This window comes from Bombyx mori, chromosome 22 (assembly GCF_030269925.1).
Source record: "Bombyx mori chromosome 22, ASM3026992v2".
NCBI classification, from domain to species: domain Eukaryota; kingdom Metazoa; phylum Arthropoda; class Insecta; order Lepidoptera; family Bombycidae; genus Bombyx; species Bombyx mori.
The window spans coordinates 15,803,033-15,828,487 of NC_085128.1; the positions used below are offsets into that span (position 1 = coordinate 15,803,033).

The 25,455-nt window shown below is 36.9% G+C and overlaps 1 protein-coding gene and 1 long non-coding RNA gene across 2 annotated transcripts in view; one reads left to right on the forward strand and one right to left on the reverse strand.

Moving 5' to 3' along the window:
• The window catches only part of LOC105841416 (uncharacterized), a 312,744-nt gene that overhangs the window by 260,176 nt on the left and 27,113 nt on the right, over window positions 1–25,455 (forward strand). Inside the window, exons 7-8 of the mRNA XM_021347008.3 lie at window positions 485–601; window positions 1,170–1,347. Of these exons, the coding sequence (XP_021202683.2) occupies window positions 485–601; window positions 1,170–1,347 (295 nt within the window). The remainder of the gene's footprint in view (window positions 1–484; window positions 602–1,169; window positions 1,348–25,455) is intronic.
• LOC134201008 (uncharacterized) overlaps window positions 1–25,455 on the reverse strand; it is a 192,686-nt gene that overhangs the window by 91,351 nt on the left and 75,880 nt on the right. The gene's annotated exons all lie outside the window — the stretch shown is intronic.

A 25,455-nucleotide genomic window follows, 5' to 3' on the forward strand; every position in this document is an offset into this window, starting at 1 on the left:
AAGAAGACATTTTCAAATTATAATAATCGTAGTACGTAGCAGTATTGGGGGTAGTGACATAGACATCCTCAACGTAAATGCCGCCACTCACCTTGAGATATGAGTTCTAAGGTCTCAGTATAGTTACAACGGCTGCCCCACCCTTCAAACCGAAACGCATTACTGCTCAGGGTGATGGTACCTATCCGTGTGGACTCACAAGAGGCCCTATCTCGAGTAATTACGCAAATTATAATTTTGCGGATTGATTTTTATTACACGATGTTATTCCTCCACCCTGGAAGTCAATCGTGAACGTTAAGACGTATTTCATTATAAAAATTGGTACCCGCGTGGGATTCGAACACCGGTGCATCGCTCAACACGAATGCACTGGACGTCTTATCTTTTAGGCCACGATTACTTCAAAAGTCTAATTTTCTAAAGATGGCAGATATCACTAAAAACGTTTTTTTATAAATTTCACATTTCATTTCTTTTTTAGGATGGCGAGTTGCTGCCAAGTCAAGACAGCGTCGTATTACCGACGCCTCGTCACTCTGACATTTCCTTTGACGACGACACCGGAGATCAAATACCCACTACACAAACTTCGAATAAGGTATATTTTTGTGATTTATTGTAAGTCGATTTTATTAATACGCTTTATTAGCTTCAGACGTATGGATGTTTGTAATGGAATCTTTGAACATGATTTTGACCCCCTTCAAAACGTCGGATTAACTCAAAATTTGGTATACTTATTAACGACCGATGACAATTCAGTATTTAAAAAAAATTGAAAAAATTGGAATTCAACTAAAAAATTAAAAATAAATACTTAATACTTAAAAAACCTGACAAAATACGCTTTTATAGAAAATCCAACTAAAAAATAGAAAATAAATTTTAATAAATTTGAATTAAAAATAGTGTAAGAAAAAATTATTTTATTGTAAAAAAGCGTGGGGTGTTTTTCAGGATATTAGCAAAATAACCCTTCTACTCATATCTGTTCATAAAATATTTATAGCTACTGATACCATGCAAATTAATTAAAATTTATTTTATATTTTTAGTTAGATTTTCTATAAAAGCGTATTTAGTTAGTTTTTTTAAAACTATTATTTATTTTGTTACAATCACTCACGGTCTGTGCGATAATTTCAAATTGTCTCTTCTTCAATCAGGTGGCGTCAATTAGCCAACTGTCGTTCATGGTTAGACCGGACAGCTTCGAGCGAGGCCAGCTACGGTTGACCTGCATATCCAGCGTCCACTCCGTCTACAGCGAGCAGGCGGAGCTGGTCATCAATGAGGAACGGCCGCAGATAGCTTCTGTTCTTGGCACTAGAGACAGCGCTGGAGGTATGTTGAAATGGAAACCATCGTGAACGACTATCCGTTTATTTGGGTATAGGGTGTGAAAGGTGGGGTAGACTTTACAGGGCTGCCATTTTGAAGTTTAAACTCTATAATAATATTTAAAGGTTAATATTTAATCAATTTTTTAAACCAAACAATTTTCTCAGATAATTTCAGTATTTTAATGAATGTCTTATCAATTATTTTATGCCTTGGCTGAAGTTTATGGCACAACATCCATACCATTAGTAAAAATCAAGGATTTTTTTGAGTCTACATAAAATGTTGTATTCCCACCCACCACTAGTAGGGTTGTATGCTTGCCTGTCTACGAAAACAATTAAAAGTGAACAATATAACTTTATAGGACACGTGTCTTTAATTAACTTAGTGCTAGTCCTAGAACTATTTATATTTTTTAAATTGGTCAATGTTGGCCATGAGTTACATTGAACGACATTGCTGTGGCTAAACTTTTTTATTTCGCTACAAAATACTAAATGCCTTAAACTAAAACTTATTAACGAAACTTCGACCGTGTGAGTTGTTGAACTTCTAATTTTTCAATAAAAACACTGTACTTCAAAATGAACTTCTGAAAACCAAACAAAATACATTCAGCTATATTTTAAGTGCAATATTCGTTTATCGTTGTATTTAAAGAGGATTCAGTGTTAATCATGAGCTGAAAGCTTTCAGCATAGTCACGGCTCAGTTAATTCGGTAATACTTAGGGACGCGGCAGAGGGATCTCGCGCGCGTCAATAAATTGATCATGGTTTTTTTTAAAGGATTTTTCGTGTTTAATGTAACATTGTGTGCTGATAAAGTAATTTTTAGGTCGTTTTCAATTTTGCGTTCAAAAAAGTAACGATTTCATGAATTTAAACTTTCTCTAATTTTTAATACGCTTTTATTAGCTTCAGACGTTACATACGTTTTAGTATGTTGTTAGTATGTAACGGAATCTTTGAACATGATTTTGATCCCCTTCAAAACGTCGGATTAACTCGAAAGTTGGTATATTTATTAAGGACCGATGACAATTCAATATTAAAAAATAATTGAATAAATAATAATTGAAAAAACTGAAATTCAACTAAAAAATGAAAAATAAATAATAGTTTAAAAAATCTAACAAAATACGCTTTCATAGAAAACCCCACTGAAAAATAGAAAATAAATTTTAATAAATTTGAATAAAAAATAGTGTAAGAAAAAAAATTAATTTATTGTAAAAAAAAGCGTGGGTTGCATGGTATCAGTAGTTATAAATATTGCAAACACTCGATAAACATTACACTCCTTCAGGGACAGTCGTGTACAAATCTATTTTCATATTCTCATACAAACATCGCTTCAATGCGAGGATCACAAACGGATTCCACTCAACACTGCAAATATTGACTGCAACCAACTATGTAGTTATGCAATTCACAACTTTAGCTTCAACGGGGGACCTTTTAGGTAAATCGAATTTCGCTTGCAGAACTTATTTGCGGATTTCGTTTATCGAAATTTCATTCTTGTAACGTTGCATCTAGAGTTGCATTTCGTGCTTATAAAGCTATCTCTGTAGTATCGAAATGAAGCGAATATTGATGCGACTATTGCTATTATTACATTTGAAATGAATGTTATATATAACTTAGGATATATTGTGTTCAAGATAGAGAAAATCGGTATTGCGGCTTTTTGAGATGATTTCAGAAAAGAAAGTGTTGAATTATATTTCATTCATGTTTATATAGCTATTGCAGCATGCCTTATTGTATAACACAGTACTAAGGCACAAATTCAAATCATTTCACTTGCTTAAAGAAATAAATTAAATGCTATGATGTACTTACCGTTTAAAATAATAGTTTAAAAAAATCGGTTGTCTGTAAAGTCGGTTTACTGACGATAGTTGAACATAATTGACAACGAACATAATTAAAACATTGACAACGTCATAAGAAAATACTGATGGAATGGTTTCATTTTTCAATTATCGTAATTATCGTTGCTATAAACAATTGACACCACATTCACTTTTCACTGAACTTCATACTTGACGCAAACGTCATGTACGCCTCAGAGCGAGGTAACGCCGCATGAGTCATGTTTTTTCGTGCGTTTTTGTCACTGACGAAAATCCAACTAAAAAATAGAAAATAAATTTACTGTAAAAAAAGCCAGATAGTGAACTCGTCCATCCATATAAGCAACCAACAATAGCAATAAAAGCAATAAAAAACGTTAAGACAAATCGTGAAAGCCTATTTAAAAACAATACGTGTTTATCAAACATTGTACGTAGCTTGGTAAAAACAAAAACTATGGTATTTTCCGTAGTATTACCGTACCTTGAAAAATATACCCTCAGACACTGGCCACTGAGTTTCTCGCCGTATCTTCTGAGTAGGTCGCGTTTCTGATTCGGCGGTAGATTTGGCGAAGCACTGCTCTTGCTACATTTAGTGTTAGCAACGTCCTCAGGTTAGATCCCCGTGAGCTTACCCCATCATAGGAAGGAAAAAAAAGACTTTAATGTTTACGTCCCATATAATTGTTGTATCTTCACAGGGCTCATTACTAAGCCGATCCTACACACTTTTCTCGTAATATCTCTGTCAGTAATATAAAAGATCCTGGCAAAAGAAATGTGGTTTGATAAACCAATTTTCTGGCTGAAACACCGCTAGCAAATATAATTACAAACTGTATAAAAAATAATAGTTAAGTACCATTTTCTCCCGGGTTTGTCAATCGATTTTCCTTTGTTTTTGTTTAAGATAAATAAAACGGTTAATTACCATTTTCCTCAGTGTTTGTCGACCAATTTTCTTTTTTCTTTTCGTAGTAACTGTTTGTTTGTTGTTTGTTTTTTCTCTCTCTTAAATATCAACAAACAAATTAATTACCATTTTTTTGTCTTCTGTTTCTAATAACCGATTTTTTTGTAACTATTGTCTAGCTATGAGTTGATTTTTAACGTGATTTTTCTTCTTCAACATAGAGAAAACAGTATGTTACCATTTTCCGCCGTGTTTGACAATCGGCATAACTGAATGTTTCGTACCGTTTCAAAATGTACCTTCGTACCTTCGTTTGTGAACAAAAATAATATATGGAGATAGTTATTTTTTTATTCGCTCGCATCGTGATGTCCATGGACTACGGTATTTATTTAACGCCAAATGCGCTACGGACCGCTTTTACATTTGCAATATAACTGTTATCGAACCATTTATCGTATGCTTATTCAAATACAGTGAACCGAAATAGATCCAAGTTAACGCATCTGAGCTAGTGTGACGAACTGAAACATGTTCGCGTGTACAAACTGTGAAGGTCTTTGCCTGGTGAGCCGAAAATAATCGCTCAGCCAAACCGTTTCGATATAATGTATGCAATTGCACTGAATAAACATACCCCTATTAATTATAAACTGTACTACATATCAGATACAATTTTCTAAATCAATTGATTAATATTCATTGGTTTGTGTTTAAATTTTATCTTTTTATTCCTGTCTTTTCTTCTTTTTCTCCATCTTATCCCACTAGGCGGGGTCGGCACAGCAAATTTTTCTCTTCCATTCTCTTCTATCAGCCGTCATCTCAACACTCACTCCTCTCTCTCTCATATCGTCATTCACACACTCCATCCATGTCTTCTTCGGTCGATCTCTTCCCCCTCTACCTTGCACTACCATTTCCATACATCTCCAATCTTTGATTCCTGTATTTTGTCTTAATTGTTTCAAACTTAAACAGCATCAGGGAAGGTTTTTTGTTATAGTAACAGTAACATACGGCGGGTAGTATGCGCGTTTTTTTTTACTGGTTAGATGGGAGGACGAGCTCACAACCCACCTGGGGTTAAGTGATCACCGAAGCCCATACACATCTACAACGTAAATGCGCCACCCATCTTGAGTTATAAGTTCTAAGGTCTCAGTATAGTTACAACGGCTTCAGACCGAAAAGGCTTTACGGCAGCAATCGGCGAATGCAATTATAACTCTGACAGCATACAGTAAGATGCGAGATCGCATTTATTGTCGCGTTGTAGTTCAGCCCTTTTTCTTCGCAGCGTGATTTCAGTTTTATAACGTCTATTTTATATCTTCGAGCCCATATTACTCGCCGGGCGAATTGCACAATAAAACCTAATCGAAATCAGGTAAAAAAAAACTCAAAGTTCGTACCAAAAATAAATTAAACGAACCATTAACTTTGTCTACTTAAAATGAAACTAGATTATTTTTATTAACAACGGAGAGCATTTACATTACAAACGTTTTGAACAAAAAAAACTCTAGCATCGACTGCATACATGAATTTAGTTAAAAAAATTAAACTAATTTTTTTATTTCATTTATGTTAGTTTGATTAAAGTAGTCATTTAATGAAATTTAACTTCTACTAATAGAATAATTGAGGCCTATAAAATCAAAGGCAGCTAAATCCAATTCTTTCAAATATTCAAGTAAACTACAAAAATCGGCCCTAAACACGTCATTACGGATCCTCCTGATCCATCCAAGTATTGCTCTTGCTAGGACCAGTGTTAGCAACACTTTCGGTTTGAGAAACTGAAATAACTTGGTTCGGATAGCTACGATATTCTTTATTTTAAAGCAGATTTATAAAGAATGAGAATATTACTAATAATTTGAATTTTAAATGATAAAACTTCGTTTATATTTGCGTGCAGAGTAGAAAGAAAATTTTTGAACTGAGTTTGCTAGAGATTTAGCTGCTTTCGTTATAACATGAAAGTACTAAAGCGTGTCCAACTAACTAAACAAGATGGTGCCATCGTTAATCTATTTTACTACATTTTATGGCGTTTACCTGCCTCTGATTTTATAGCCCTCAATTGTAAAGGACTTTAAAATAAGGTGAGGACGTCACTGACTTTGTAGAAAAATGTGCAAAGTTTGTTTCGAAGAACTCAGCCATCCGGCGGTCCAAACAAGAATGAATTCAATAGCTAGTCGTAGTTGTACTAAAATTCAGTCCCGCAACGAATATTTACAACTACCGTGAAATTCATCTATACAATATATAAATAAAATTTGAAAAATATTGAAATAATCGCTTTTTACTACCTACATGCATATAAATATACAGCCGTACCCGTCCGCTTCGCTGGGCATTTAAAATTAACATTTTTATTTCTCACCCCCACAAAGATTCTCATAATTAACGCCCCCGCAACTGGTGTAGGGAGTCCAACACTCACATAAATAGCCTATCCATTAAGTACATGTATTTTCTACATGGATACCAAGTTTCAAGTCAATCGGATGCATGGTTCAATAATTTTTTTTTTTTTTTTTTTTTTCTTTATATTTATCTGCAATCGGCTCTATAGCCATAATCAGATGTGTTCCAAGAAGTTCGAGTTGTGGATGACATTACATTAAATGTCATCAATTACAGCAGTAGATTTAGTATCTTTGGTCTAAGTCTAAAATTTGCCATCTTTTTAAACGTTTCACATCTCCAGTTGTGTCTAGCAGGCACCTTGCCAATTCATTTGAGTGCTCATTTAGTCTTTCCTTATATCTCTTGCTGTTCTTGTTGACTTCCTCTCGAACAGTCGGCATTTCTAAGTATTCGTGAATCTCACTATTTCTTACAAACCAATGCGCGTTTGAGATAGTTCTAAGAGCAATGTTCTGGAATCTCTGTAAGATCTCGATATTCGAGTTGCTAGCGGAACCCCACAGTTCTATTCCATAAGTCCAGACAGGTTTTATAATCGCTTTGTAGACCAGGAGTTTGTTACTTAGTGACAGTGGAGACCGGCGTCCCAGTAACCAATTCAAAGAGAGAAATTGCAAGTTCGCTTCTCGTTTTTTTGCTTTTATATGGTTCGCCCAGGTTAATCTTCTGTCGAGGTGTAATCCCAAGTATTTCACAGAGTCGGCATTTGGTAAAGCTTTACCTTCCATGTAAACAGGGTCACAGACACCTTTCCGAAGGGTGAATGTTACCTGCGTTGACTTAGTTACACTAGGTTTTAATCGCCATCTCTGCAGCCAAGCATCCACTTTGTCAAGCTGTACTTGTAGTTGTAATGATGCATTATGTGGATCTATGTCACTTGCCAGACAAGCTGTATCGTCAGCGTAAGTCGCAGTTACAACATCTTGGGATTGAGGCAGGTCTGCAGTATAGATAGAAAACAGGACCGGACCAAGCACTGATCCCTGGGGTACGGAGGCGTTAATATTATACAGCTTCGAACAGTCCTCTCCAAATTTGACTTGGAATTTTCTGTGTTTTAAGTAGGATCTCAGGAGCATGAAAAAAGAATTCGGTAGGAGGGTTTTCAATTTATATAGTAATCCCTTATGCCAGACTTTATCGAAAGCTTGCTTGATGTCAATAAATGCCGCAGAACAGTATTCCTTCTTTTCTAAGGATTGTCGAATTTTATGAACTACTCTGTGTACTTGTTCGACAGTAGAATGCTTCGCCCGAAATCCAAACTGATGATCCGGTATAATCTTTTCCTGGTCAAGAAGCGGCTTCAGTCTTTTTAGAAATACCGTTTCAAATACCTTAGACAACACAGGTAGAAGACTTATGGGCCTATATGAACTTGGATCTGACGCTGGTTTTCCAGGCTTTATAACCATGCAGACTTGTGCTATTTGCCAGAGTTTTGGGTAATAATGTACTCTGAGGATAGCATTGAATAACATTGTTAAAAATATTATTACTTTTTTGGGCAATTTTTTAAGTACCTCACCAGTTATTAAATCAAAACCAGGAGCTTTTTTATTTTTAAGAGACTGTATACATTGCGTAAGTTCCCTGGGGGTGACGGATTTGAGTGGCAGGGATAGCTGCTGGTCACTATTAATCATGACATCAACTTCTTTTTCATAGTCCTCCATTGGTGATAGGTTAGGGGTAAATATTTCATACAAGTAATTTGCAAATAGCTCAGCTTTTTCAGTTGTACTCTTGGCCCAAGGGTCGGTTGGCGATTTCCTCATTGGTGGAATATGGCTTTTAGGTTTTTTGAAGTTTTTGGTGATTTTCCATAAAGAATAATTGTCCTTCTTGTATGCTGAGAGCCCTGATATTTTATGATGAAATGCTGAGTTGACAGATTCATTGATTAGTTCTTTTAGTTCTCTTGAGATTTTATTAAATTCTTTTCTGTCTATATCGGATCTTGTCATGTGGAGTTGCCTTCTTAGCTTTCTCTTTACTTGAAGTTTGTGGCGTATTTCCATAGGTATATTATTACTAACAGTATGATCGCTTAATTTTGGAGTGGAATGCCACGCAGCCACTTGAATGAGGTTTGTGATATAAAATGTTGCCTCATCTATATCTTCTTCTGTTTTAAGTTTAACACTAAGTTTAATTTCTTCCTCTAGATAATCGCTGAATGAGTTCCAGTCTGTTTTATAATTATATAGTACTTCTTTTTGTTCTTTTTGTATAGGTGAGATGCTAAATGTTGCTATGACAGGAGTGTGATCCGACACAGAATCAAGTGATGACTCAACTTCAAAATATACATATGAAAGACCCTTTATTATAAAAAAGTCCACCAGATCTGGAAGTCTATTTGTATCTGTTGGCCAGTAGGTAGGTTCACCTGTTCCAAGGATTGTTAGCTTGCAATCATCAGCACTTTTTTTCAGTTCACGTCCCTTAGTAGTTGTCAACAGTGATCCCCAGAATGTATTCTTGCAGTTCCAATCACCTCCGCTTATAAATTTATTGCCCAAAGTGTTGAAGAATTTATTAAACATATCTTGCTTAGGATTGTGTTTTGGTGGACAGTAGATAGCACTGATGTTAATAGGCCCAAACTTTTCGTTTATAGTTATAGTAGTAGCTTGAAGCCATTCCTCTCGAAAAGCACTGTGTACATTATGCCTTATGTTATTTTTAATAAGAACGGCGGTTCCTCCATGTGAAGTTCCATTAGGATGATTTGTGTTATATACACTATAGTTATCTATCAAAATTGTTCTATTGTCATTAAGATGAGTTTCTGATATTAGCGCAATGTCTATTTTATTAAGCTTGAGCAAAATTTCTAGCTCCTGTTTATTTGGCGCCAATCCATTGATATTCCAGGTAGCGATGCGCAACGAGAACATTATGGAGCTTTACTCACGAGTGTAATGATAAGGTTCATCATTGTGTTTAGCTGTGTTATAAGTTGGTCAATTCTTTCAGATTGTCTTGTTATGACCTTTTCTAACATAAGTATTTGCTCTCGAGTGTCATTGTCGCTATCTATTTTTTTTAATTGTGTTCTCTGTGACGTATTGTCATCGTTGTATTTTGTCATAGGTTTTGTTCAATAATTATAACGGAACATCCGTAAAAACCACTATAGATTTATATATTGGTACAGATATACGGTAAATACACCAAAATATCATTTTTTACAATTTTTGTCTATCTGTCTCTCTGTTTCTTCCAGCTAATCTCTGGAACAGCTGGCCGATTTTGACGGGACTTTTACTGATATGTAGCTGATGATAAGGAGTAACTTAGGCTACTTTTTAGACTAGCTTCGCCCTGCGGCGTCACCCGCGGTACGAAAATAACCGCGAGTAACATCACGGGACTCAGCTAGACTAAAATAAACTTAGCAGTAACTTAAATTGATCTCAGAACGTAGGTACATGGCTTCGTGTAAAATTATAGAAAACAGTTTTCACTAATTACACATTGTAGTTTCAAATGAATTCTGAGGTTCAATACGAAATGAGTCTTGAAAATCTTTGACCAAGAATCGTAAAGAGTATATGAATATAAGAATAAGAGTATTTTTCAAAATTAATCTTACTTTTACACAGAGTAGAAAAACGTGTTAATTAATTAATAAAGTCAAATATTAGTATTAAGATGTTCGTAAAAAAAACCGAAAAGTAACAATTAAACAATAATTAACGAGAATTATGGCTTTTCGTTTCTTTACGACAAATAATTTTGGACGCTATAAGCTTTTTGTGTTGCGAAAAAGTTTATCGATATTATATCGATTAACTATCGATAATTTTTATTTAAAATATCTATTTTCACAATATGAAAACTGAAAACCCGAAAAAAATTATATCCTTCGATAATCTTCATAATACTCGACTATGTTGACTCGATAAATACCTTGTGTATACATGTGTGTATAATAATATATACATGTACGCACATACGCTCTCACACACACACACACAAATGCAAAGCAATTAACTATTTTGTGATATTAAAAATATTTTATTTTGGTGTCATTATTTGGTGGTATAGCAAATTGTGAACACCCAAGGGTAGGAGAAACTGAATTTCGTGAAGCATGTTTTGTGGTTTAACTGATTTTAACTAGTTCACTGGTAAACTTATTCACAAGATGGATAGCCGCCTTCACGTAACCATGTCTGTAAGCTGCAGTGCTAATTTATCAAGAGGAAAGCCTACCTGGGCATATAGGACATACGAGGATCCTACAACCACGGACGACGAGGAGGCCTAACCCAACAAAGCGATACTAACAAACTTATCGATAGATATTCACCCCATCACTAGGGTCCATCTCTTTGCCCATTAGCGCTATTACGCTAATGTTGGGCCGGCCCGAAACGCCCCCCTAATTACAAAACAAAGCTTTTTAATAAAGATATTTCTTATTTAACCGCTCAGAAATGAACCTGGGAGGGCGGCACTCATTCCGTATAACGTTTATTCTAATTCTAACATTGTTTTAGGTTAATGAATATCATTTAGCCCTTTGTTAACGAATAAATTGTTTAATATAATTGTGATTTAGACGGTTTGCATCTGCATATTGTAATGGGGATGTTAAAAAGATTAATGATATTTTGGATGTATTGACAATATTGGTTTTAATACGCTCTTATTAGCTACAGACGTATGTATGTAACGAAATTTGGTATGCTTATTGAGGAACGATGACAATTCAATATTTTAAAAAAATTTAGAAAAAGTTGAAATCCAACAAAAAAATTGAAACTAAATTATAATAAATTTAAATTAAGAATGGTGTAAGAAAAAATGATTTTATTGTAAAAAAAAGCGTGTAATGTTTTTTTTATTGATTTCTTGTATTTTTATGCTTAATTAAAAAAATATATTAACATTATCTGCACTCATTCTCTGTATTCTCTATAAGTGTGGTAAATTTCATACTTCTCCGTTAGCGCAATTTTTGTAAAAAGGGGTACAAAGTTTTTGCTTCACGTATTTATATATAGATGTACTATGAATATTATAAAATAATATACTATGAATGTTAACTTGTAATGTGTGACAATATGCATGTAGTAAAGTTTACGGTATACCATTTTCGAGCCTCATCATCTAAGCCACTAAAACAGTGAAATACCAATAATACAACAATAAAAAATTAACTAAAGAAACATCAAGGTCTTTCTTACCTTATGTGCGAAACTAAAAACAATCCCATAAACTGTTACTTTTAACATTAGATATCAACATATCATTCATTCATTTATCAATACCCAACGATAGAAAACTCACTTGTATTTAATTGTAAGAGGTTACTGCAGTCCATAAACATCACCGCGTCAAAGCTGTTGCCCAATTTGAAACGTAGGTACAATGGCTGTCTGACCCTTCAAGCCAGAGGATAGTTTGAATGGGTCTATAATTAGAGGCTTAGATAATTACGATTAGAGTCTTCAGACCTTAAATAGGCATTTCAATATGAACGGCATCTATATCTATATATTAATACACGAAGCAAAAACTTTGTATCCCTTTTTACGAAAATTGCACACAGAAGTGCACAATGCTAATATTTTTTTTAAAATAATGCATAAAAGATACATTAAATAAATAAAGAAAACATTACACACACTACATACTATGTATTTGACGCACACAGGCATGCATACTATTTATTGTCAAACTTTTGTTATTGACGTCTGTTGTCAAATTGAGAATAGAATATGGCTTGTCTTTGTTAATATTTCTTATAGTGTAGTCTTGGCGAAAGTCGTGAATATAGAAGTATAAAATACAATCAAAATAGTGTACAAACTTTCAATTCCAATTAATTACAGTCGAATTTCGACTACTGCGGGACCTCTAGTTTAAAGAGAAGTCTCACAGACCACCTCGTCACAAAATATGTTACATCAATTCCATTTGATTGTGCTGAACCGCTTATTCGGATTTCGGCAAATATAACACCGAAAAAAAAAAGCTATACACCGATACAATATCATCACCAAAATGATTTACAAGCCATAAAAATTCGTTTAACCCCCAAACGACTACCGGAGCGCTTCTACGAATATTTAACAAAAAAAAAAAAAAACAATTTCCACGTTCCGGCCATTCGTAATACAGACAATAGTTACCGCTCGTAATATATGTGTCGCAATACATGAATGTTTGTATTACATATATGCACATATATGTTTCCGCAGTCGACGCGTTAAACGGAAGCAATAATGTTAAAGAGTTAAGCAACTTTTTTTTTTTTGCTTACATGGGTGGACGAGCTCACAGTCCACCTAGTGTGAAGTGGTTACTGGAGCCCATAGACATCTACAACGTAAATGCGCCACCCACCTTGAGATATAAGTTCTAAGGTCTCAAGTATAGTTACAACGGCTGCCCCACCCTTCAAACCGACACTCCGACAACTCAGTGGGCTGTGTCGATCTATGGGTTAGTATGCGAGCCCTTCGCCTTCGCCCTTCGCCAGCGACAGGTTCGGCGGTACCTAAAAATATCCGTAATGGATCGGGAGGATCCGTAATGGCTTGTTTAGGGGAGGAATGATGGTGTTCATATTGTCATGTCTAGAAGCTTCGGTGACTGCCTGATATCTTTGATACCATCGCGGGGTCTCATACAATTTTTTATTGCATCGCATATGCGAATGGACGTGCTCACAGCCCACCTGCTGTTAAGTGGTTACCGGAGCCCATAGACATCTACAACGTAAATGCCGCCACTCTCCTTGAGATAGGACTTCTAAGGTATCTCAATATAGTTACAACGGCTGCCACACCCTTCAAACCGAAACGCATAACTGCTTCACGGCAGAAATGGGCAGGGTGGTTGTACCTACCCGTGCGGACTCACAAGAGGTCCTACCGTGGAACCAGTAAGTATGTCCATACTATGTGGAATCCACTGTTTGCTTCATTATAGATTAACGAAAAACATTCCGCATTGTATTATGAAGCATGCATTAATTAACTGATAAATTGACGGATGACGTATACAAATTAACTTGTAACACATCGTATATTAATTAACCGAATGGATTATAACGAAATCGTTAATTAATAAATGATTAAAATGATTTTGATCGTGTTGTTTCAGTTCATACTGTTGGCTGGTCAATTACTTGTTAGGTTTTTTTTTTTGATAATTACTACGAGTATTTTATGTTCGGTACGGCAGGCAGCGGCTTGGGTCTGCCCCTGGCTTTGCTGAAGTCTATGGGCGACGGTAACCACTAACCATTAGGTGGACCGTATGCTCGCCTCCCTACAAGGACAATAAAAAAAATATTATCTTTAGAGAAACTGTTAATTCTGTTGTTAAGAGCCCGGGCGGATTAGTACCAGCAACCTGAAAATTTTATCACGAAGCAACCACGAGCTTTAGCATGAAAGTTGTTGTGTTAAATTATTACTAGATGATGACCGGTATCTTTTTTGATTTGTTAAATAATATAAATAAACAATTCATTTTCTTGGTCTAACTTTAAACCAAACGCTCATTGGCTTCGGGTGGCTTAACAACACCATCTGCTGAAATAGCTTTAGTGTTATTGTGTCTTTAAAGCAGTTAGTTGCTTTCAATTATGAAAAATACTATCATTATTCGCCAATAGATGTCGGGAAGAGTCATAAAGTTGATTATTGAAAACACGAATAAAACAACATTTTCTGAAAATAAATCGTAGCTAGATCGATTTATCGCCCCCGCAATCCCCTGTATACTAAATTTTGTGAAAATCGTTGGAGCCGTTTCCGAGATTCAGATTATATATACAAGAATTGCTCGTTTAAAGGTATAAGATGATATATGATACGCAAAGACAAACATGATATGAAACTGGTTTATCTGAAATTATTTGATTACCTACATCTAATGCAATACAATAGTTTAAAACTACAACAGCATGAAATCGATTGGCGATGTGACGAGACGAGACGCAATGAGTTATTGTCTTAGTAAAATGGGAAACTTTAGTAAAGTCTTTGAATGCGCGAGTAAAGTCTTTGAATCCGAGAAGCACTATCTACGAAATTGTTTCATTTTCCTCCATATATGCACTTTTACAGATGTTAAACGGCTAATCAGCCACTAACATTTCCATCTACAGAAAAAAATTACATGAGTGCAATTCACACGTGGTAGAAGTTAAACCTTCCAAAATTAAAATACAATTATCCTAAACGTCTTAAGTATATGTAAAATTTTGTCATTAGTAAATAATTGTAAGGTAGCGCCCTCTGTGAATTGATATTTTAATTTCACGTTATAAAATTCTAAATTAAAAATTGGCTAAATTAAAATTCACTACAAGAGCTTTCATACACACGTTAGTATTAAAACATCTCACAGATGGCGCTGTATTAAATAGTATGTATATTTCTGTCTCATTCTTTGCTGGCTTCATCCTACACATTTTTGTATTTGTGTCTCTTACCTGTCGTTTTTTCCGTTGCATGCGGTTTGAAATCACAACGATTCTAAAGAAGTTTTCACTTCAAAAACAATTTAAGAAAATAATTCAATTTACACGATTTCGCTCTTCACGCTCTCCCCCATAAAGTCCAATCGTGTGTCTCTGAAATCTCAATTGTAGTGCTTATGGTCTTTGAAAAATTCTTACAGTCTTATTCATAATGAATAATCGCAGCTTTACAAAGGCCTATAAGCCTTCTGTATGAAGACTAATAAAATTATTGTTCATTGGAGACTTTGCTTTTTTGGCTTTGATTTTGTTCACAATTTCCTCATTGTAATATACACCGACTTCTTCTAACGAGATTAAAAAGCAAACATAAATAAAAACTTTTTTTTTCAGAAATAACATCAGCATATTTCATCAAACATCATTGCCTTTTTAGTTTAGGGGCGGTATATGTACCAATAAAAAAAGTTATCCATTAAAAATCCTCCCGTGATCCCATTTACGGACCTAAGCCTAACCTAGCTTAATGAGGTGGAGTGGTGAAGAGGGATGCAAACTAAGCTAAGCTAAGCTAAGCGCCTGATTACGCTACTCGATTGTCTTGTTTGAGATATATCGCATTCTAAGTTACGATGATGCCACAATGTCAATCGCGCAACCAAGCATAGGCAGGGCTGGCCCAGGATATTTCAGGAGAAAGGTATTAAGGTAGACCACAACCTTCAGCATTGAGGATTTTACGCCTATCACATTCTGTATAGTACTAAAATAACCCTACAATCTCTTTAATTAAGAATGTTTAATCTCCTAAGTTGTCAACCCTGCATTGAAACAGTAATGCCAACATTATCACTGCAAGCCATCGACAACGCACTATTAAACCGCACTAACCGTTAAGCCAAACAGTGTAACTAACATTCGAATACTGACCGAGAATTAATTTCCGATTTTCGTAGGTAATGAACCGGCTTTCAGCCTCATTATGCATTCGGTATTTACGTCATGATTTCCTGGCATTAAAAGATGAAATCCACTTTCAAAGAATGAATCTTCAAAGTTATTGAATGGCAGTTGAGTCAGCTTTAGACATCTGTCGGTCGGTCTTCGGGATGGGCAGGAACTTGATTGAGCCCCCGCCATAATTGCTGATAGCTCTGCAATAATGTGAGCCGTAGACTCATCAACCTTCCATGGCATTTCAAAATAGTTGTATCTGAGGGTTCAAAAAGGCGATACAGTTGATCCTTCGGTAATTGTTGGTGCCCCTCATATTCTGGTGTCTACGAGCTATTGTAGCCGAAAGCTATTCCCAAAGTCGAAACACAAACACCAATATACAAAACAACTTTGGGCCAACATGAATACGCTGGGCCAAATAAATACTCTGGACCAGTATAAATACTTCGGGTGCTTTACGAAGTCAAAAGTGACAATTAGAAAAGTCTATGCCAGGTAATCGTGAAGTATAGAGAGAAGTCCTCTCTGGTGGTAGGACCTCTTGTGAGTCCACACGGGTAGGTACCACCGCCCCGCCTATTTCTGCCGTGAAGCAGTAATGTGTTTCGCTTTGAAGGGTGGGGCAGCCGTTGTGACTATACTGAGACCTTAGATCTATACCTCAAGGTGTGTGGCGCATTTGCGTTGTAGATGTCTATGGGCTCCAGTAACCACTTAACACCAGGTGGGCTGTGAGCACGTCCACACATATAAGCAATAAAAAAAAAAGTCAGGAACATCGCGGAAAAGAAGTTGAAACGTGCATATTATTTATTCAGATTGACAATTACAGGTTACTTGTGAAATAGCGATAAATATAGCGTTTATTTTTCATGAAAATAAATAATTGTATTTATTGAAAGTCTTTCCCCGTTGAGAACAAACAAAACCAGCAAATACATCGAGCCGAATGAGGAAGTGACAATGTTCTGTAGTCAAGAAAATTTTCCAAACACGTGTTTTTTTTCCCTCGCACACATCCCTGCACGACATGTGTCGTTCTGACCCATTTTATCAAGGAACCTTAAATTGTTAAGACACTGTACCTAGTCAGGTCATAAATTCTGTCACATGTTTAATGTAAAATAATTGAAACAAGTTTATTCATTATGTAACCATTCATATACCAAAATAAACTTAACAAAACATAGATTCTTATGACACTAAAGTTTATTCAAAATGACCTCCGTGATTTTGAATACAGGCCTTCAATCTGCGCGGCCAGTCGTCTATCGCAGCACGAACGAGGTCCATGTCAATATCGGCGACTGCCTTAATCAAGGATGTCTTGAGTGACTCCAAATTGGGATGAGGCTTTGAGCACGCTTTTTCCTCCAAGTGTTGCCATATCTTGTAATCTAACGGATTCAAATCTGGACTGGAGGAGGCCAAGTCTTCGTGCCGGATGAAGTCGATTTCACGCGCTGCCAGCCAGTCTTGTGTGCTCTTCGCTCTATGAGCTGGCGCCGAGTCTTGTTGGAATACCCAGTGCCTGTTATTGAACATGGTATGAGAAACAGGTTCCACAAGGTTCGTCAGGACTGTATTTTGATACACAACTACATTCGTTTTTACACCTTTCTCACAAAAATGTACCTCTGTTAAGCCCCAATAAGAAACTCCCAACCATACCATGAGCGAGGATGGAAAATGACCTCGTTGGACACGCGGAATACGGTTGCTCGCTTCTTCACTACTGTGTGCGTACACCTTATCATTTTGTTTGTTGTAGCTCTCTTCTACGGTAAAAATTTTTGCATCCGAAAAAGAATTTCCCGATATTTTTTTCCCGCGTACCGCTTCAACAAAGCGCGGCAACTCTTCAGTCTCAGGTCCATTAGACAAGCATTCAAACGATGTCCTGTTTTTCTTCGATATGCCCGAAGCCCTAAGTCTTCATTTAACACCCTTTTCACCGTGGTTCTGCTTAACCCCATCTGAAGGGCCAACAGTTTCTGCTTACGTTTGGGATTTCTTTGAATTCGCGCCTTCACAGCTTTTATCACTGCTGGAGTCCTAACAGACCGAGGGCGACCACTTCTTGACCTGTCATCTACACTGGAGTCTTCATTGTATCGTTTGATGGTACGATAAACGAATCTTTTGGTTATATTCAAAATTTTCAGTATGTTAAAAATTTGAATTGGCGCGTAACCGCAACGATGCAACGCAATAACTGCAACACGGTCTTCTTTAAGCGTCCACTCCATATTTAAAAATGAGTCAAATTCTAAAAGAATACATTTTTATTTTCATGAACAATTCGAAATTCGAATTCAATAAACTTTTTTGTGGCCAGCATTCTAAAAGAAAAGTTTTTACTGTGTGACAATACTTAGGACCTGACTAGGTATATATCCCTACAAAATAACCGCTACACTTGTTAGTTGTAAATAGTTAGGAACTGAACAATTCATGTATTAGCAAATAATAGACAGTACATTTCCATAAAACCCGAGACTTTGACTTAATATCTAGACAGTATTCCTGCTGAAGTCCATGAACTCTTATGCCAGATGAATTCACCCCCAAGATTCTATAACGTATTATTTTTTTCTAAATAAGTTCAATGTTTATGTGTGCAGATTTTATCCATTTATGTGAACTTAATAAAAAAAAACGCTTTACATTACGTGGATTTAAAATAAGTCTGTCCATTGAGAGATATAACAAAAAATTCACATTCACATCCTGCATCTACTCTGCGGAATAAGCAAGAAAAACATCGTAAGTTTAATAAAACAAATTGATCAAACAAAATTTTTAGCATTACCAATAGAAAGTACTTTTATACCGATTTACTCTAGAACGTGCAGTCTTAAGCCGGACCAATTTTATTATAGCTTTTTTTTTTATTGCTTAGATGGGTGGACGAGCTCACAGCCCACCTGGTGTTAAGTGGTTACTGGAGCCCATAGACATCTACAATCTTACATTACCTTGAGATAAAAGTTCTAAGGTCTCAAATATAGTTACAAAGGCTGCCCCACCCTTCAAACCGAAACGCATTACTGCTTCACGGCAGAAATAGGCAGAGTGGTGGTATCTACCCGCGCGGACTCTCTCCTGCCACCAATTTTTTTTTATTGTAGATAATTTTATTTAATATAATTATTTTTATAGATATCCGACTATATAACTATCAGGTGAAGATTTGTAAATTCTAAATCGAATCAAGACCGTGAACGAATTCGCGAAACACGGCACACTTTATCGAGTGGGTAGTCTAGAAATGCGAGCTCCGACGTAACTTTTCGAGTCTTAATGGCGTCCTCAAATATTCAAAGAATACTTAAACGCGTAAGGATCGTTTATGCAAGTTCCGTAAACGAAAACTAATGCATGTTTTAATTATTTAGTAGCTCAAGGAAGGTTCAGAGGGTAACGGGAAAAGAGAATGCGGATAGCTTTTAAATTGCTTCGTTGTAAAATTTCATTTGAGAACTTGAAATTTTTTATTTATTTATTGCTTAGATGGGTGGACAAATAAACCACCTTCTATAATAAATGACTTCGAAATGATCGGGAAACAATATTCATAGTTATAATAATCTCATATTTAAAGAGCTTCAATGTAATACAAATTTTAAACGAGTTCAATGAACTTATTAATTTTTTTATATTTTTGGTTCTTTTTTTATTGCTTAGATGGGTGGACGAGCTCACAGCCCACCTGGTGTTAAGTGGTTACTGGATCCCATAGACATCTACAACGTAAATGCGCCACCCACCTTGAGATATAAGTTCAATGGTCACAAGTATAGTTACAACGGCTGCCCGACCCTTCAAACCAAAACGCATTGCTGCTTCACGGTAGAAATAGGCAGGGCGGCATCCTTCTAACTATACTTGAGACCTTAGAACTTATCTCGGGGTGGGTGGCGCATTTACATTGTGGATGTCTATGGGCTCCAGTAACCACTGAACACCAGGTGGGCTGTGAGCTCGTCCACCCATCTAAGCAATAAAAAAAAAATCAAAAAAAATAAAAATAATTTAATAAGTTCATTGAACTCGTTTAATATTTGTATTACATTGAAGCTCTTAAATATGAAATTATTATAACTATGAATATTGTTTCCCGATCATTTCGAAGTAATTTATGTATAGAAAGTGGTTTATTTGTAATGTTTAAAATCAGGTAGATAGTCAATCTCAAAATAACGATTTATCAATTGAAAATCCCCTTTACGTAATCATCAAATAATTGCGAACCTCGAACAGAATCATATCGGAAGGTACAAATGTCCATGACAGCGTCACTTTGTATCTCTGTTTCTTATACCTAAATCAATCAATGACACTGGCAAAATGTAACATGAAAAGCCCTTTGTACGAAGAGGGCATTGTCAATACATTTCAACGGCAAATAGTTTTGTAACGGGCACTCGCTTCTTTACAGAAGTATTGTAAAAAATAGCACATTTGCAAAGTGCGTATAGGCCTTACGCACAGTTGAAGCGAAATATTAAGTTAATTATTAAAATTTCTTATTCTTAGCTTTTTTCTCATATACCATTTGACATTTTATGTAGATATTTAAATTATTTTCCCGCCTTAAAATTTTCGAAAGTTATCACTCATAAATGAAACTAGATGATAACCGAGCTTTGCTCGGCTTTTTTTTTTATAACACCATCTTGTTGTGTCTTTAAAGCAGTAAAAAATAGTATTATTATTCGCCAATAGATGTCGGGAAGAGTCATAAAGTTGATTATCGATAAAGTTGATTATTGAAAACATGAATAAAACAATATTTTCTGAAAATAAATCGTAGCTAGATCGATTTATGGCCCCCGAAATCCCTTGTATACTAAATTTTACCTTAACGCAACTAAAAACTCGAATCATCTTAACTCGGATAGCGAAGCGTCTAGAAAACCCACCAGACAAAAACCACGACATCAAGACGGAGAGCAACTCGTAAGTTATACTAACCAGCGATCCAAATAAAAACTCGAATGACAGACACCGCTATTTGTCACGTAATCTTATCTAGTACGAGGAGAACAACTGACACTAAGGGACGGGCTGACGTGAATGACAAATTTCGACAATACCAGCGGTTGACAGAACGTTTTCTCTCTACTTTTTGAATTGGTTTTTTCATCTTCAAGAAGTCAGGAGCCTATTGCTGGTTTTTAAACGAAACAAATTGGGATGTAAGCCGTTTTGTAGACAGTATAAATTGCCTTTTTTTTCCTACCTAAGCTGATAGCCTTGAGAGGCTATTTCAGCGTAATCTTAACTAGTACGTGAGCTAGCAGGGCTCAAACCTGATTACGTTGCTAGCACGAACCCTGGCCGATCAACCACCGGATCGGAAACGCGACCCACTGAGAAGAGGCGAGAAACTCAGTGGGCTGTGTCTGTGGGTTAATTTACTCGTCAAGCCCTTCGTCGCAAGTGACGGGTTCGACGAGAACGATGACCGGTGCTTGAGGTACCTAACAGCAAAGTTAGTGGATCGGGAGGATCCAAAATGACATGTTTTGGGCGCCTAGTTTGCCGCTAACTATCTATAATTAATTATGAAATTAATACAATGAAATGAGAAAGCGAAAATTTTGTAATCTCAAAATTATCCGAGACATTCACCTAAAGTTTAACTTTAATGTAGTTTTAAAATTACATCGTCGTCAAATGAGACCGATCTGAGTGTCGTGAAAAGGTTCATTTTAGTATTCGGTCAACAAAAGCTTTATTAGCAATTTGATGGGACCCTAAAAAATCTGTTGACTCCGTAGTCAAGACGGAGGCTGAATAAAAATCACTACATTTGTCACAGCATAAGAATTGGAATTAGACAAATTCGTCCGTTAAATTAAGGCCATTCCGGACGGAACGGAATTCGATTTGGGCTAAATCTCCCGGCCTGCTGGGAAGTGGGTATTTTCCTTAACCGCGTTCCGCGATCTTACCGATCCGAAGCCACGTTATCCGCTAAAATATAAAGTGTATTTACTTCTAATACGTTTTTAAATTGGATACAAATGGATGGCAACTTTTTTCAACTTAATCCCGTGAAGAACGTGAGCTTCGAGTGAATTATTCGGCTTAACGATTCGAGAATTGAAAATTAAATCGATCAATCGAATGATTCGAATAGAATCACGGTTCTTGGGTGCGCCGTAATAATTTAACGTATCGTACGAAATTAAATCGCCCGTATAAACTCGATTATAGAATTCACTTTCGCAGTAATGGACCCGCTTGCTCTTATATCCCTTTAATGGTCGAAACGAAAAAACTTGAATTCAATTTTAGCGAGAATACTAAGTGGCGCATTGTGAATGTTCTTAAACTCTTTCTGGCTGAGCCCATAAGGTCGCCCATTAGTCTGGGTAAAGCCAGAATAGACTCCCGAGGCTACTGGCAAATAGGTAAAAGAAAACGTATTATGCGCTGCCAGTGATCATTCTAGTCTATTTTATAATAATGTTATGCGTTCCAATAACATAGCCGAGTCAATGGGCCAATTAAGACCTCACGTAGCAGCTTTCAAGTTGAAGCTTCTTTATGCTGTACGTACATACACACTCAATGGACTTCTTTTTTTTCCTACCTAAGCTGATGGTCTAGAGAGACCATATCAGCGTAACCTTAACTAGTAGGTGAGCTATGGGGCTCAAACCTGATGATGTTGCTAACACGATGCCTAACAAGAGCCGTATTTTGCAGAATCTACCACCGGATCAGAAACGCAACACACTGAGAAGATCCGGCGAGAAACTCAGTGGGCTGTGTCTGAAGGTTAATTTACTCGCCGAGCCCTTCGTGGCAAGCGTCGGGTTCCACGAGAACCCGTCGCGTGTTAAGTTTTTATTTTTAATTTGTTTTAAATTTTTTTATTGTCCTTGTAGGCAGACGAGCATACGACCCGCCTGATGGTGAGTGATTACCGTCGCCCATGGCCTTCAGCAATACCAGGGGCAGAGCCAAGCGGCTGCCTACGGTGATTACCTGAGCCTGCAGATAACGAAAATGCCGTCAACGTGAACTCGAGACATGGTTTCTCCGTTCTATAGTACAAAGACCGCCCTATCAAACCTAAGCACAGATTGCAGGCTCACGTGACACAATATCACCAGCAAAAGGAATTCTGTCCCTAAATTTCGGTATCAAAACACCCAGTTGAAACATTAAGTACACACAACGGGAAAGGTTCAAAACCACGGCGTCGGAATTCCGTTAATTTTTTTTTTCACGCGTTCGTCACTCGTTTACTTAACTAATTAGGAGGGGCGAAGCCCGAGCTTAATTCGTTTGCTTAGTACAACTCAATAAATTTATAATTGAGTTTCCTAAGTTAATTTTTCGTCGGCGGATCACGGATGCGTTGAGTTTTGTAATCGGACATGTTGTGCTGATGTCACGTTGTGATGGATTAAGTTAATGAATAATTTAGTGTTTTATTTTTCTATGACATTTAATAGAAAACAAAAACAAAAGGTGTTAATTACAAAAGACAATGAAATGTGGAATGATGAAAAGCTGTATTTGTTGCTTAAAGTAAACACAAAAAAGTAATTAAGCTCAAGAAATAAAAATTCTCGTGCAAACTTCCGTAGAAATGTAAACTTTAGATAAGTCAGAGTGAGAAAATAGAAAATTATTGTTATTGGTAACCACTTTATACTAGGTGAGCATGTTAACCCAAATACAGAAATAGCTATAATAACTCAACAGTATCGAAGTTACTTTGCATTTCATTCTAAATATCTACTCGGTAAAGTCAAATACTGATGAACTAGTTCGCGGCCCGCCCGGTGTTAAGCGATTACCGGAGCTCATAGACGTAACTACGAGAATGCCGCCACTCACCTTAGGGCATGATATCTAAGTCTCAATATAGTATAACGGCTGTCCCATGTTTAAAACCAAAACGCTTTAAGCGGTAGAAACTACCACATGGACTTTTATACGTCGTCTTACAAAAATATGTAAATCAAATTTATTTCGGAATTCCTCAGTCATTGTTCAGATATACTTGAAGATTATTTCAAGTTAAACAGCAGGATTATAAGGACTATACATTTGGGTGCGGTATAGCGTCTGCCTCTCAAACATAGCCTAAGACAAGTTCAAACAAAGACCGAGAAAATTCTTCGTGTACTGAAACAACATAGTCGGATTGTGTAATTTACTGAAATGCCCCGGAGAATACCTCTCATCGTTAAAAGACTCACCCCTTAGAATAGTTTCGTTCAATATTAACCTTGCTCACGTACGGTTATTGGAAAATTGACTGGATATGAAATTTTCATCTTATGTCTTATGTATTTTAAGCGCAAGGCCCATTTATGTTCTGTTTTCAATGAAAATGTTTTTTGCTTTTTGCACGAATGATGGTAGAATCTTTTGTGAGTCCGCATGTTTGGGTACCACCACTTTGCCTATTTCTACCGTGAAGCATTTGCGCTTTGGTTTGTAGGGTGGGGCAGCCGTTGTAACTATACTTGAGACCTTAGAACTTATATCTCAAGGTGGGTGGCGCATTTACGTTGTAGATGTCTATGGGCTTCAGTAACCACTTAACAACAGTAGGCTGTGAGCTCGTCCACACTTCTAAGAAACTCACCGCTTATTTCCTTACGCACTAGGAGAAGAAATATCATACCCCCGATCACCCTCTTCGGCCAACCTATACCCTGGGCTAGGAAGGTCAAGTACCTGGGAGTCACCCTGGATGCATCCATGACATTCCGCCCGCATATAAAAACAATCCGCGACCGTGCCGCATTCATTCTCGGTAGACTCTATCCCATTATCTGTAAGCGGAGTAAAATGTCCCTTCGGAACAAGGTGACACTTTAGCAAAACTTGCATAAGGCCCGTCATGACTTACGTGAGTGTGGTGCTCGCTCAGGCGACCCGCACACACATAGACACCCTCCAATCCCTACAATCCCGCTTTTGCAGGTTAGCCGTCGGGGCTCCGTGGTTCGTGAGGAAAGTTGACCTACACGACGACCTGGGCCTCGAATAAATCCAGAAATACATGAAGTCAGCGTCGGAACGGTACTTCGATAAGATAATGCGTCATGATAATCGCCTTATCGTTACCACCGCTAACTACTCCCTGAATCCTGATCATGCAGGAGCCAATCACCGTCGACGCCCTAGACACGTCCTTACGGATCCATCAGATCCAATAACCTTTGCATTAGACGCCTTCAGCTCTAATACTAGGAGCAGGCTTAGGGACCCCGGTAACCGTACTCGTCGAACTCGACAAAGAGGTCGGCGTGCAACCTAACCCATGCATCAACCCGCTGAGTTTCTTGCCGGATCTTCTCAGCGGGTCGCGATTCCGATCCGGTATAGATTCATTCGCAAAGCAATTGCTCTTGAGTTAGGTCTCCTTCGGAGGCGCTCGGCCGGTTGTTAGCAAATCCCACCCCTCCTGGCTGAGCCTTTGCTCGCCCACGTGTCCTG